This window comes from Balaenoptera ricei, chromosome 20 (assembly GCF_028023285.1).
Source record: "Balaenoptera ricei isolate mBalRic1 chromosome 20, mBalRic1.hap2, whole genome shotgun sequence".
NCBI lineage: Eukaryota > Metazoa > Chordata > Mammalia > Artiodactyla > Balaenopteridae > Balaenoptera > Balaenoptera ricei.
Window position 1 is genome coordinate 63,061,992 of NC_082658.1, and position 13,793 is coordinate 63,075,784.

At 64.2% G+C, this 13,793-nt stretch overlaps 1 protein-coding gene across 1 annotated transcript in view; it reads right to left on the reverse strand.

The window, feature by feature from the left end:
• MYO15A (myosin XVA) overlaps positions 1-13,793 on the reverse strand; it is a 50,467-nt gene that overhangs the window by 20,333 nt on the left and 16,341 nt on the right. The window contains exons 16-41 of the mRNA XM_059906451.1: positions 13,324-13,455; positions 12,694-12,819; positions 11,945-12,022; positions 11,295-11,443; positions 11,132-11,177; positions 10,868-10,996; positions 9,942-10,055; positions 9,446-9,621; positions 8,857-8,941; positions 7,979-8,060; positions 7,771-7,901; positions 7,048-7,143; positions 6,388-6,623; positions 4,869-5,050; positions 4,504-4,576; positions 4,119-4,307; positions 3,731-3,891; positions 3,529-3,623; positions 2,909-3,029; positions 2,642-2,709; positions 2,492-2,569; positions 2,154-2,334; positions 1,930-2,062; positions 1,498-1,603; positions 1,287-1,359; positions 123-244 (exon numbers count right to left, since the gene is read on the reverse strand). Of these exons, the coding sequence (XP_059762434.1) occupies positions 123-244; positions 1,287-1,359; positions 1,498-1,603; positions 1,930-2,062; positions 2,154-2,334; positions 2,492-2,569; positions 2,642-2,709; positions 2,909-3,029; positions 3,529-3,623; positions 3,731-3,891; positions 4,119-4,307; positions 4,504-4,576; positions 4,869-5,050; positions 6,388-6,623; positions 7,048-7,143; positions 7,771-7,901; positions 7,979-8,060; positions 8,857-8,941; positions 9,446-9,621; positions 9,942-10,055; positions 10,868-10,996; positions 11,132-11,177; positions 11,295-11,443; positions 11,945-12,022; positions 12,694-12,819; positions 13,324-13,455 (3,162 nt within the window). The remainder of the gene's footprint in view (positions 1-122; positions 245-1,286; positions 1,360-1,497; positions 1,604-1,929; positions 2,063-2,153; positions 2,335-2,491; positions 2,570-2,641; positions 2,710-2,908; positions 3,030-3,528; positions 3,624-3,730; positions 3,892-4,118; positions 4,308-4,503; positions 4,577-4,868; positions 5,051-6,387; positions 6,624-7,047; positions 7,144-7,770; positions 7,902-7,978; positions 8,061-8,856; positions 8,942-9,445; positions 9,622-9,941; positions 10,056-10,867; positions 10,997-11,131; positions 11,178-11,294; positions 11,444-11,944; positions 12,023-12,693; positions 12,820-13,323; positions 13,456-13,793) is intronic.

Below are 13,793 nucleotides of genomic sequence, written 5' to 3' on the forward strand. Positions count from 1 at the left end.
TGGAGGCCCCTCCCCCGCTGCAGCCCCACTCGCTCCGCACCAGCCGGGCTCCGACCCTGACCCGGTCTCCCGCCCCCCTCGGGCCCCTCTGCCCCCATCCAGCCCCGGCCGGGCTCCAACACCTCTTTGCGCAGGAAGATCTGCCAGGGGGCATCCTGGTAGCCGTAGAAGTCGGGGCTGAGGAGGCGGTGCAGCCGCGTCTGCACGGGGTCCTCGGCCGGCTCCAGGGACCGTGAGGACAGCGCTGCAGGGGCGGGAGCGGGCTGGGGCGGAGAGGCCTCCTGGCCCGTGGCGTAGCCACACCTGATCACGCGGGCACACGTGCACACTCACACAGCCCAGCCCTCCTCCCCGCACACGGAGACCCGGCGCCTGCAGGCCCAGCCAGGGGCCGGGCGCCCGGGAGCAGGAGAGACAGGCTGCTGCCTGGAGGCCAGGCCCCGGCAGGTGTGGGCGGAACAGACAGTTCAGACAGGACAGAGCTCTCAGTGCCGGGAGCTGGGGTGGAAATAAAACCGGTGACTTAGGAAGGTCTGGGGGCTGGTCTGTGAGGGGCGCTCCGTCTGGGCGGTCGGGCAGACCTCTCTGAGGAGGTGACACTCGAGACCTGAATGATGAGAAGGTGCCGGGCATGCAAAGATCTTCCGGGAAGAGCATTCTAGACAGAGGGAACAGCAAGGACAAAGGCCCCGAGGCAGGAGTGAGCTCGGTGTGTGCCAGAAACAGTGAGGAACAGAGTGTCTGAGGGGGGAGCGGGAGGAGATGGGATTGGGAAGGTGGGCAGGTCAGGCTGCGTCACGTGGGCCACAGTGAGGAGTCTGGAGTTTATCCCAGGAGCCACTGGAGCGTTGTTGGCAGGGCGTGACGTGAACCGACTGATCTCTGTTAAGATGGCTGTGGCTGCCGTGAGGCAGGGGATGCAGAGGTTAGGGCTCCAGCTGTGATGCCAGGAGGCCTGGGTTTCTATCTCTGATCTGATACTTTTGAGCTGTGTGATCTTGGGCAAGTCACTTAACCTCTCTGTGCCTGTCTCCCCACCTGTAACATCTAGAGGCACAAATGGTACTGCGTTGAAGCGTCTTAGTGAGGATTTAGTGAAGTCAGAGTGGGCCTGGCCCGAAATCAGTGTTAAGTGCTGATGCAATTACACAGACGTCCACACTGTAGGCCCACACGGGCCCAGGGACACGGACACACATGCCACCGTCACGCAGACCAAGTCTCACCTGTGCTCATAGTTGGACACCTGCCCGCGGGCCCCTCCCTCCCTCCCTCCTGGCCCTCACCTGGAGCGGGCCCCACGGATGGCCTTGGTGTGCTGGTCACTGGCTTCACCAGGGCTACGGCCTCTCTGGGGACCTGTCCCCGCCCCAAAGACAGCGCTCAGGGGGGAGCAGCGCGGCCACAGCTGAGAGGGGCAGCTGGCTTCTGAGGCTCCCCCAGACGCCCCACTTCGTCCTTTGTTCCACCTGGGCCCAGCCAGACCCTGCCCCTCACCTGGGTGCCAGGTGCTGCCGCTGCATGGCTCATCTGCCCCCTCAGGATCATCAGGGCCTCCTCGTGGGGGTCTGGCCGCTTCACGAACACCCTCCCGCCGTCCTTCCTGGTGGGTGGGACACTGAGTCTCCTCTTCCCAGCCACATAATCCTACAATAGGGAACTTTTTCCTCCACCCCCATCACTATAAACGAGAACCCAGAGAGAACCAGAGACGGGTGTGGGGTCACACAGCACACCCTAGAGAGCGGCCCTGGCCTCCCTCTGCCCGGGTGGCTCATCTGGACCACCTGTGTGAATAGACTCACTCCCTAAAAGTTGCTGGGCGGGGGGCGCTGCGAACCCAGCAGACGGGCACATGGGTGGCGGCCGCGCAGGCCCGTGGGGAGGCCGCCGTCTGGACGGCTGGAGGGCTGGGGAGGCCAGGCTGACCTGAAGGCCTCGGGCCGGCCTCCCCGGGGCGGCTGCTGGTGCTGCCTGACGATGTCCTTGATCTGCTGCGTGGGCTGCGGGAAGTGCTCCGAGTTGAGGGTCGAGGACCGGACCAGCTCTAGGCCGGGCGAAGCTGTGGCAGGGGCATGGGGGCACAGGTGAGACTGCCCTCCCAGCCCTGCCCTGGGAAGTGGGAGGCCCCCCGGCCGGGAGAGGACACTCACTGGATTCTGGAGAAGCCCGGCCCTGAGCTAGAATGGGGGCAGCCACGGGCTTGGTGGGGGGCCTCAGGGCCTTGACCAGAGGAGCAGGAGCCACAGGCTTTGGAGCGGAGCGCAAGAGCACGGGCTTGGCCGGGAGTCCAGTGCCTACGAACTTCGGCCGGGCCTCTGGCGCTAGGGGTTTCTGTGGAGAGCAGGGTGTGGGGTGGACCTCCCGGGACACATCAGTCTCCTCTCAGGGAACCCATGTCTGCCCAGGAGGGGTTGAGGGGGCTCCTGGCTCAGAGAGGCGCAGCGATGCCCCAGGGCACCACAGCACTCACCTGGGGAACCAGGCTCACCTCTGGGGGCGATGGCCTTGGGCTGGGACTCAGGGGCTGCTGCTGGAGCGCCATGGCCTGCAGGGTCATCTCCCGGGCCTGGGGGGAGTAGCGGTGGTGAGCGGGCAGGCCCAGGCTCAGCCCCCCGCAGCCCCCAGCCCCGGCACTCACCAGCAGCACAGCCTGCTTGTGGAGGAAGGCTTGCTGCAGGGCCAACGTGGGGGCGTCCAGGCCTGGAACTGGGGGGGGCCGTGTCAGGGGACGTGGATCCAGAGGCTCGGGAGATGGGGGGAATTCCCTACCATGCCTGCCCCTCCTCCGCCGGCTCAACCTCCCCCCACGGCCGAGGCTGCCTCTGTTCCAGGGCCAAAGCAGCCCTGAGAACCGAGGGGCTCCACCCTGCCCGACCCTGGAACCGACCCCGGGGCAGGCACTGACTTAGCTTTGGCTTTGGCTCTGGAGGTCTCCGGGGGGTGCCTTTGCTGCCGCCACTGCCATCTCCACCAGGTTGGCCTCCCCCTTTCATGCGGTAGGCAATGGCTGTTGGCTTCTCCAGGTCCTGGGAGCGGGGGCAGGTGGCTCAAGTGACTGCCCCAGTGCCGTACTCCCCAGGTTCCAAGGCAACAGGCACCTGACACCGCCACCGCCTGCGTCCCGGGGCCTCCCACCGGCCAGCATCTGCTGTGTGCCCAGCCTCTGCCCACACGGCACCCCGGTCAGGCCTCTGGCAACCTTGCGAGCCCCAACCCACCCCTTTCACAGGGGAGCAAACTGAGGCTCAGAGGGGCTGTGCCCGGCTCAGGGCTTCACGTTATGCCTTGGAGGGGCTCCTGGGAGTTCCCAGACTGAGCAAGGGTGCCCGGGGGCCCGCTCCCAGTGTGCCCTGGACCCCCAGCTGTGGGTCCTTCCGAACACCTCTAGCTGTAAGGACACCCTCATCCTTTGCCTGACCCCCAGCAGAGATCCAAGGGGACACGCCACCCCACGACCCTGGCTGTGAGAGGCTCCTGTGTGCATGCGCCGCGCCATGGTCTGCAAATGCCCTGCTGCGTCCCTACCGCATCCCCGTAGGACAGCACGGGGTCGAAGAGGCTATCCAGGTAGCAGTCCAGTCCTTTGTGGGGCACAGCGGGCTCCCCACGGCCGTCCGAGTCTGGCGGGGTTGGGGGATACAAAAGTCAAGTTCTTTTCTCCTGCTGACCACCACTCCCGGCTCCCAGGCTCCCTCCCCACCAGAGACAGCGGCCACTGCTGGTTGACCTTGGTGGGTCGCTGTCCCTCTCTGTGCCTCAATCTCCCCATTTGTACCGTCCTCATTGTGGCTGCAGTACCCATCGGAGTTGGCCACGACGGGCACGTGCCCCGGGGGCTGGGGCCTAGTGGGCACATCCTCGTCCGAGTCCCAGCTGTTTCCAAAAACCCTGTGGGGACGGAGAACACAGAGCAGCTGACCCCCCAGAGACCCAGAGCCCTCCCAGAACCCCCGTTCTCTCCTCTGCCCCGGAACTGGCTGACTCTCTCCCTTTAAAGGCAGGGCCCTTTGGCGAGCCCAACCTCCATGAGGACCTTGAAGCTTAAGTTCAGAACGCAGTCCCCCACCGCCAGCATCCGGGAGGGGGGGCCTTGTGCTAGGAGAGGCCATCTCTACCTGGGACCTCCCCTGCCAGCCGTGGGCCCCTCTGCACCCACGATGAAGTAGGCTTTCTGTCGCGGGAACTCCCTGAGTAGCTCGAGGTCCGACACCAGGTCCAGCACGTAGTCGTGGCCGGCCAGCTCTGCCCACTGGACCCCCTTCTTCATAGCCACCGTCCAGCCCCGCCAGCCGTCGGCCAGCCCCCTGGAGACAGCACGCGAAGGGCTGGGAGTAAGGGACAGAGCCGAGAGGCACCGCCGGGGGAGACCCTGGGATGGGAGCCAGACACCACTCATGGCCGGAGTGGACCCTCCGGGGCTGGGGGCCTGGCCTCTCGCCCCTCCCTTCCTCCTTCCGAGGTGCACAGGGGCGCACTGGGTGGGGCGTTCCAGGAGCCCACCTGTGCCTCAGAATGTCTCCGGCCACCTCTTCCCCCGTACTCCAGGAGTGCACTGGGCAGGAGAGCTGGTCACCTGGGCGGCAGCAGGTGCAGGGCTCAGCCCGGAGCGTCTGCGGGCCAGTCCTGCCGCTTCCCGCTCTCGTCCTGGACCCTGAACTTGCATCTCACGGCCCTGGCTCCCCTCCCCTCTTCCAGGCCCAGCCCCCGTGTGCCCACACGCTGACCTCTCTCCAGGGCTACATCCCACAGGCCCCTCCCCAGCGTCTCCTAACCCCAGGCTACTGGCGCCTGCTGACTCCAGCTGCCCCTCCATGGGGCGGGGGCGGGTCTGCGGGGAGCAGCACCGCGCAGGGAGGGCAGCTCACCGTTGAAGCAGCCCACGTCCAGCGCCATCCCGGCCTTCTCCTGGGTTGCTGTCCACTCGAGCTGGGTCGGAGGGAAGGTGCGGGCAGCGCCAGGGCCCTGCTGTTGGGCCTGGCCCATGGCCTGCATGAGGCGATGTTGACACACAGCCTGGAAGCCATTCCGCCCATAATCAGACACAAACCTGATGGGTAGGAGTTGGCGCGAGGATGAGGAGAGACCCGAGGCTAGCCAGGCGTGGGGGAAGACCCCGCGGCTAGTCAGAGGGCCCAGGCCAGCCCAGAGCTCTGAGAGTGGTCTACAGATGATCTCGGGCAGCCCGGAGTTCCTGGGCTAAGTGGAAAGCGTCCAGGCCAGAGGCCCAAGGACGGCCAAAAAGGTTCCAGGTTAGCCCACCTAAGCTTGTTGGGAGCAAAATGTCGCTGCCAGGGTAGGGTCTGCAGGGGGTGTGGGCAAAGACCTGGCCTCTGGGGACTCCCTCCATTCCCCCACCAGGCCACCCAGGGCGGTCATCGGCCCTCTCTGAGCCTGCTTCCAAGTTCACAGAGACGGCCGTGAGGGATCAACCTGACCCAGGGCCAAGCAGCCTGATCCCTGTCAGGGGCGGGCACTGCTCGTGCCGGGCTCCCTGCCCCCTCCCCACTGCTGGCAGCCTGGCCAGGAGCACCAGAGGAGCAGGCAGGCAGCGGCTACCAGAGGGAAGCTAGAGCCGTGCCCACGGGAAGCCCAGCAGGCAGGTAGTGGCCCTGCCCCCGGCACAGATTCCCAGGGCCGGCCAAGGGAGCTGCCCCTACTGCACGCGGCTCCGGGGAGCTCTGCACGCTCCGTAGTTCACAGCTACCCTGTGAGGTGGGTCCTGTTACCATCCCCAATTTCCAGGTAAGGAAAGAGGCTCAGAGACGGGCAGTGACTTGGCCCAGGTCACACAGCAAGTAAGTGTCAGAACTAGGATGCGTGCCCAGGGCCTGCTTGAGCTCTTTCCCTTGCAAATCATTCTTATCACCCAGCACGGTGACATCATCATCACCATCATCTTATCAAGACCAGGATGCTGACAAGGGCTACACACACAGCACTTACCGTGAGCCCGTCTCTGTTCTAACCACTTCACACGTGTTTGCACATTTAATCCTCACACAGCCTACTACGTAGGTACTCTTATCAGCCCCGTTTTATAGGAGAGGAAAGAGGCTCAGAGAAATTAAGTAACTTGCCCAAGGTCACACAGGTCATACGCGGCTGAGCTGGGATTTGAACACAGACTGTCGGAGTCTACACTCTTAACCATACCGCTGCACCCCGCCCCCCATGATGTGAGAGATCAGCGCCTCTCTTCCAAATTCCCCGCACCCTGGGCTGGCTACCTCCGAGTTCCAGAAGCCCTGTATCCCGTCTCACCCGACTCCTGCCCTCCGCAGTGAAGCCCCGGGCCAGCCCCCAAGCCTGAGCTTCCAAGGACCGAGCCTCCCTCCTGGCCTAGCCTGACCTGGCGTCCGCCCCGGGCCACGCAGCTCCACTCACTTGAGCAGGTACTTGTCGAGGCGCGGGGAAGGCGCAAAGCCGCCAAGGCAGGCGGCCAGCAGGAGCCAGCCCCGCTCAGCGTTGTGGGCACTGGGGTTGCGCCACACCTGGTTGGCCAGCTGCGCCAGGATCTCATCCCGCAGCTCGGGCACCGCCAGCCCTTTCTGCACGATGTAGTTCCCGAAGACATGGTCCCGGGCTCCATGCAGCTGGGGGTCGCCCATGAAACGCAGGATCTGGCCACAAACAGACTCTCCTGGGCCTCTCGGAGGGCTGTTCCCGCCAGGTCCCCACCCCCACCCCACATCCCTCTCGTGTCCTTCCCATGTCCCCATACCCATATGAAAGTCCCCCATGTTACAGTGTAATAGCCATACCCTGGACCAGGTGACCAAGCCTTTGGGAAAAATCAAGGTTCTCCTGCTCACGAACCTTCTATAGCCCCAGCCCCTCCCCGCACCCCCAGCCTCCAGGAGGCCCCTCACCTCCTGCACCATCCACGCCCCAGAAGGTACTTTCTAACGTGCATATCCGACCACATCCCTCCCAGGCTCATGGCTTGGGCTAGTAGAGGGTCCAGGAGAGCAGGGCGAGGGGCCTCGCCGTCTGGCCTCGGGGGCAGGGGCTGTGAATTCGAAGGTGGTCTAGGCAGACCCGTACCAGCTTGAAGATGCCCACGGCCTCTGCATGATACTCCGCCGGCAGCCGTGTGAGGGGCGTCCTCAGGGGCAGTGTCAGCATCCCGAAGGCAGGTTCCTGGGGGCACAGGGCAGGCACGTGGGCACAGGGTGGGCACGTGGGCACAGAGCGGGCACGTAGGCACAGAGCTGGCACGTGGGCACAGGGCAGGCACGTGGGCACAGGGCTGGCACGGGGGGCACAGGGCGGGCACGTGGGCACAGGGCGGGCACGTAGGCAGAGAGCTGGCACGTGGGCACAGGGCGGGCACGTGGGCACAGGGCGGGCACGTGGGCACGGGGCTGGGACTGACGGGCGCGTCTGGATCCACTGCTCTGGGCCAGGTCAGGGCACACCAGCCTGGGAAACACAGGTCCGCAGCGTGCAGACGGGTAACCGGCTTGCAGAGGGGCAGACCTCAGCGTCTCGGGGACAGAGCCCCCGTGGGGCCCCCTCAGAGGGCAGGAAATGAGGGGCAGGGATGTGTGCCATGGATCCACTGCTCGTTAAGCTTCTGAAATGTTTCCAAACAGCCACTTCCCGAGCCCCCGAGGGCCCTCCACTGCTATCCAGGCCCCCTGGAGACCCCGGACTCCGCACGGCCCAGCAACTGAAAGGCTCATACCTGATCCCACAGGGCGTGGCCGGGAGCCAGCCCCAGGCTGAGGACAGTGCCAGTTCTACTGGGCCTCTGCCAGCCCTTACCTTGAAGTGGCACCGGACAAACTTGGCCATGGGGTAGTTGTTGATATCCAGGGGCAGCGTGACCCGGGGCTCAGCCTGAAGCCGGGGAGTCCGCACGGGGGCCACCCGGGGCACCTGGCCCGTCCTGAGGCCTGTGGACAGAGGAGGCCATGAGGGGCCTGGTCCCCTCGCGCACCCGCTCCCACCACACCGCCTGGCGCTGACGTACCCGCCACTGCTCGCAGGAGCCCAGCCAGCTCCACCGGGACCTCCAGGTGCCCCACAGACACCACCTGCCGCTTGCTCAGCTCCTGGGGGGACGGCACAGGGTGAGGAAACAGGGCTGCTGCTCCCCCACCTGCCGGCCTCCCTTCCTGTCCCCTGCGGCCGCCCGGACCCCCGCACCCACCTCCTGCCCCCGTAGCCGCGCCTCCGCCACCCAGAGCCTCCGCTCCGCCCTCGGCTGCAGGAGAGCAGATGGTCAGGGCGGGCAGCGGCGGGCAGAGGCGACGGCCCCAGGCCCACCTCACAGACGGGGGTCAGAAGCGCGGCCAGAGAAACGGGGTGTGGGAAAAGACAGCGAGAGAGATACAGGCAGAAGGCACAGAGTGACACTTTGGGGAAGGAGAGACGCACAGGATTTCTGGGAAGTAGCAGGGAGACGTGTGACGGGGCCCCTCCCGGGCGCCCACAGAGCCTCCAGTAAAGGTGCAGCTCCTCGGGGCTTTGGGGTCATGTCTGTCTGTCTGGAGGTGGGTTACACAACAACACACCGAGACCGGCACGAAGGCAAGAGCAACACCAGAGCCAGTGCTGTTCAGGTTGCCAAATTCTAATTGTGCCCTGTTACTGGGGCTCCTGCTGTGAGCCCTGCACTAGCCACACCCTTCCCATGCAGCCTCTCAGTCAACCCCCTGCACACCCCAAGGGTTGGGTGGGGAGATCGCAGGTACAGAGGGCCCAGCGGGGATTCGAACCCAAGCCCGCCCTGGCCAACAGTCTCCGCCTGGGGGCCAAGTGCTTCCTCCCCGTTCCTGCTGCCCCCCCCAGAGCCCGACGGGGCAGTCCTGGCTCCTGGGAGGAGGGTGAGGGGCAGGCCTGCAGCACCTTGAGGTGACGCCGGTGGCTTGTGCACGTGTGCACCAGGGCCCGGAACTTCACCAGACGCCTCCTCATCTGCTGATACCGCTGCCTGGGGGTGGGGAGAAAAGGCGGGTCTGGGTAGGGGGGTTTGGGGGCAGGGGTCATGAGTGACCACGGGGCAGAGATGCCCACACCCGCCTTGCTTGGGTATCAGTGCCCACACTTCACTCCGGGGCCCTTTGCACAAAGGGAAACAATCTCGGAGAGGGGCAGTGACTTGGCCAAGGTCACACGACAACCTGAGTGGCAGGACCTGGATGAAACCATCTGGACCATGTACTTCCAATCAGGTTGTAGTCCCAGGGTATAGGACATGCTGGGGGGGAGCCCTCTTGGCTGGAGGGATTCCCACCCACCGGTCACAAGGACCAGGGGGTGGGAGGAAGGACATCCAAAAGCAGAGACACAGAGAGTCTGATCACCCTTCCTGCAGAGGCCCTACTCTCAGCTTGCATGCCTCCAGGAACAGGGAGCTCACTACCCAAGTTCAGGCTCGGCCTTTCCAGAGCCTAGCCGTTGGACTCCAGGGAGTCCTGCCCTCTCTGGGCCACACCTGGCCAGGTAGCCACGGGCCCGGCTCTGCAGCAAGATGATCTTGCGGCGCAGGGAGCGGAAGCGCCGCTGGATGAAGAAGCCGCGGAGGCAGCGCTGCAGCGTGAGGGCCGCCAGGTTCAGGACGTGCTCCCGCATGCCCTCCAGCAGCTGGTGCAGGTGCTCCTTCAGGAACAGCTGAGGGCAGGAGGCAAGGACTGAGGCAGGGGAAGGCCATGTGACTGCCTGGAGGCCCTTCCCTCTCCAGAAGTCCAGGGAGGCAGACAGACAAGGCAGCCCTGGAGTCGGGGGAGGATGCGCTGGGTCTGGAGAGGCGGGGGAAGGCGGGATGGTGAACTAGGCGTGGGAACAGCCGGGCAAAGTCTGGAGGTAGGATCAGCATCCATTTACCAGCTCAGCTGGATGGCCTCTGGGACAGCAGCCTGCAGCCGGAGTGTTTCTGAGCCCAGAGGCTCCAGCCGTGGGGCACCCAGGGGCTGAGTGCCGGCGGGACTCACCTTGCTGATGCCGACGCGGTACATGTTTGGCGTGACCGTGCACAGGCGGCTCAGCACAGACACACACATGTCCCCACTGGCTGGTAGGTTGTGCTGGAGGGCCACTAGACAGCGGTACCTGCAGGGCCCAAACCCAGCGTGGGTCTATGGGACCCACCCGGTCACCTGCAAGACCTTGGGGTCACCACCCCCAACCCCCGTCTCCCGGAAGCCCGAGTCCCAGCAGTGCCTCTACTCATAGTGTCTTCTAACCAGAAAAAGGCTTTCTGTCCTCAAGACTCTGCTGAGGACTTCCCTGGTGGCACAGTGGTTAAGAATCCGCCTGCCAATACAGGGGATATGGGTTCGATCTCTGGTCCGGGAAGATCCCACATGCCGCGGAGCAACTAAGCCCATGTGCCACAACTACTGAAGCCTGTGTGCCTAGAGCCCGTGCTCTGCACCACAATGAGAAGTCCGTGCTCTGCAACAAAGAGTAGCCCCGCTCGCCGTAACTAGAGAAAGCCTGCGCGCAGCAACAAAGACCCAACACAACCAAAAATAAATAAATGAATAAAATAAAATAAAAGAGGCCTTAAAAGTAAGCTCAAAAATTATGAAAATTAAAAAAAAAAAATACTGAGCAACCCGAAAACTGTAATAAATTGTTTCAGTAGAATAAGGTGATTTACCGCCATCTGCTGGAAACTTGTCAAAATAACTATTAAAATTACTATTCTTTGCAATCAACACACACACGATAAAACTATGAAAAAATGCAAAAGAGTAAATACATCTTCCATGTAACAGCTAACATGCGCTGGTCTTGTGTACTGCACAACCTGAGCAACTGTGCACGGCAAGCCCTATTCATCCTGGGTTGCGTATTCCTAGGGCCACGGTGGGCTGGGAAGGGGTCTGTGGAGCTCAGAACCGCCCTGACCGAGGTACCTGTTGATGAACACCTGGAAGGGCAGCCGCACCGGAAAGCCCTCCTTGCGGATCCGCACAGTCTCCAGCACCCCCGAATAGCGTAACTGGGCCATCACCACCTCTGGCTCAAAGAGGCCTGGCTCCTGGGGGAAGGCCCAGATAGGGAGCCTGCACATTGGCCCAACAGATGGAGGGCCAGAGAGGCAAAGCCACTCACCCAAGGTAACACAGCATGGGGAGAGGACTTGGCTCCCCCAGGGACCTCAGCCATCACATACCTTCTTGTGGTTGGGCTTCAGGCACCTGACGAACAAGGGGTTACACCTGGGCAGGGGCGGGAGGAGGGCAGTGTGAGGCCCCAGAGAAGGAGGGTGCTTACCCCTGAGGGTCACAGGGTGGGTCAGAGGTGAGGCTGGGTGCCCGCGCCCCTGCCACACCCACCTCTCCATCTTTTCCACCAGATCCAGGAGCGACTGCTGGAACTTAGCGGCCACCGTGTGCGCCTTGTAGAGCCGGGTGACGGAGCTGCTCTTGCCCAGGCGCTGAGGGGCAGCCTGCAGGGCGTGGCTGGAGAAGAGGTGTGCCACCACCTGGGCCAGTCAGCGGTCAAGGCGCGGGAGACAGGAGACAGGGATGGGGAGGGACCCAGAGGCAGAAACGAGGAGAGACAGACAGGGAAAGAACAAAAGGCGTCAGTCTCTGGGCCAGAGAGATCAGAAAAGTGACCCGCTGGACCCCTGTCCTCTCTGCGAGGCCGTGTCCTCCCGGCTGGCACACCTCTCAAGGGAGGGTGCTCAGCACCTTCCAAGGGGCCCGCCCGTGGCTGGGGAACACACAGGCACTGACTCCGTGCCTGGCCCCGAGGCGGCCTGTTACAGACCTGGCCGTGAACGCTGGCAATGACCTCAGGGGGAGGGTGCCCATTCGACAGAGGGGCAAGTGGAGGCCGAGAAGGTGTGGGGATGGAAGAACCACTCAGGGAGGGACGGGCTGGGGTGAGCCAGAGGCAGGACCGGGCTGGGGGAGGGGCCTAACGGTGGGCTGGGTGCTCAGGCTGCGGGGGGCTGGGGTGGCGAGGCGAGGCCGCTCACCCGTGTCCGGCTCCGCACAAACAGGTCCAGCACGTCCTGGCGCACCTGGTCATGGTTCTTGTCCAGGAACTTGTGCACCTGGAAAGGGGGAGGGGCGGGCAGCTCCGGCTGGACCCCACCCCCACCCCACGCAGCCCCGGGGTGCGTCAGCCCGCCTGCTCCCCTCCTCCTCCCTCCTCCTAACGGTGGGTCAGGGGCTCACAGCCCCAGGTGACCCTGGCCCTGTCCCTCCAGGCCTCGGCCTCCCTGCCTATCCTAGGAGGGACGGGCCCCCCCCCCCCCCCGCTCTGGTCCCCTCCCCTCCCCCACTAGCCTCTCCACTCCCAGGGCAGGGGCAGTAGCCACAGCGTCACGTGACCAGTCCACGTCTTGGCCCCATCCTCAGTGAGGACACTGTCCCGTGCCCATTCTACGGATGAGGAAAACGAGGCCCAGTGGGGACAGAGGCTAAAAATCCTGGCCTGAGACATCTCCAGGGCAGGAATGAGCCGAGGTGACAGTGGTGACAGTGACCGCTGATGGGGGCTCCTCCTGATCACACCCGCCCTGGCTCTGGACTTCTCGCACTCACCCCATGAGACGGGCACTATTATTATCCCCACTTTCCAGATAAGGAAACTGAGACTCAGAGAGGTAAAGTGACTTGGCCAAGGTCACACAGCTGAGGATCAGCAGGGCCAAAACTGGAACAGATGCCAGTGTCTCCAGCGGCGGGGAAGGGCACTGGAGGCCATGGTTCTGGGTCTCACCTGGTAGGTGACTTTGCCCGCATAGTGCTTGATGGTGAACTCGGGCAGTGGCATCTTGGGTTTGGAGTAGAGTGGGTTGGCGCCATGGTGGTAATGGCACTTCTGCAGAAATGTGTGGTCTGTGGCCTGGGGGTAGGCGGCAGTCAGCGGGTGGACAGGGCCCCGGCATCCCATTCCTCGCCTAGTGGCAAATTCTCCAGCCCTGACTGGTCCCCAGTGAGCACCGGGGAGGAGGAACAAGTCCCCGTTTCCCCTGGCTGCCCACTGCTCGGGCTGGGGTGGCCTAAGTGGACCCTGAAGACGGGTGTGCTCCCAGCTGCCTCCCCTCCAGCTCAGCTGTCTCTGCACGCTCTAGTCCCACTGCCCAGAGCACCCATCCCACCCTTGTGTTTTCCAATCCGAATCTGAGGCCCAAGCACAAGGTCACCTCCTCCAGGAAGCCTTCTATGACTTCCCAGGCTGGTGCAGCCCCTCGTCCCAAGCCCCCATCCAGCCTCAGTCACCCCAGGTTTGAATGGCAGGTTGGGTGTCCTGAGCTCCCGACCCCACATCAGAGCAGAGAGGAATGCAGGACACGAGGCTCAGAGACGTCCAGCGTCCTGAGCAGGCTCACACAGCGCCGTGGCTCACCTGCGGGAAGCAGCACTGGTCGTCGAGGATGCGCAGGATGCCGTAGGGCTTCAGCGAGATGAGGTTGATGCAGGGCTGATTGTCGGCGAAGGCGATCTCCCGCCAGTCGATCTGCTCGCGGATGTACTCCTCCTGCAGGCGGCGGGCCTCTGCCTCCTAGCCCTGGGTCCCTCCCAGCCCGTCCCGCAGGCGGACGCCACCCGGGGGCCTGGCCAGGGCACCTCTGCGTGCGCGCCTCCCAGCCCGGGGAGCTCACTCCCCAGCGGGGCAACATGAACCCCCTCCTCTGGGCCCTGCTCCTCCCCCGGCCTGGAACGGCCCTGCCAAGGGTGAGGAGGACCCCCCAGGGGGCTCTCCTCTGCGCTCAGCACCCCACGCCTGCCCCTCCATAACACAGGCCTTCGCGTGTGCTGCTCCCCAGCACAGCCCCTCTGCCTCCAAGGAGGCCCAGCGGCCAGCGGGGACGGGAC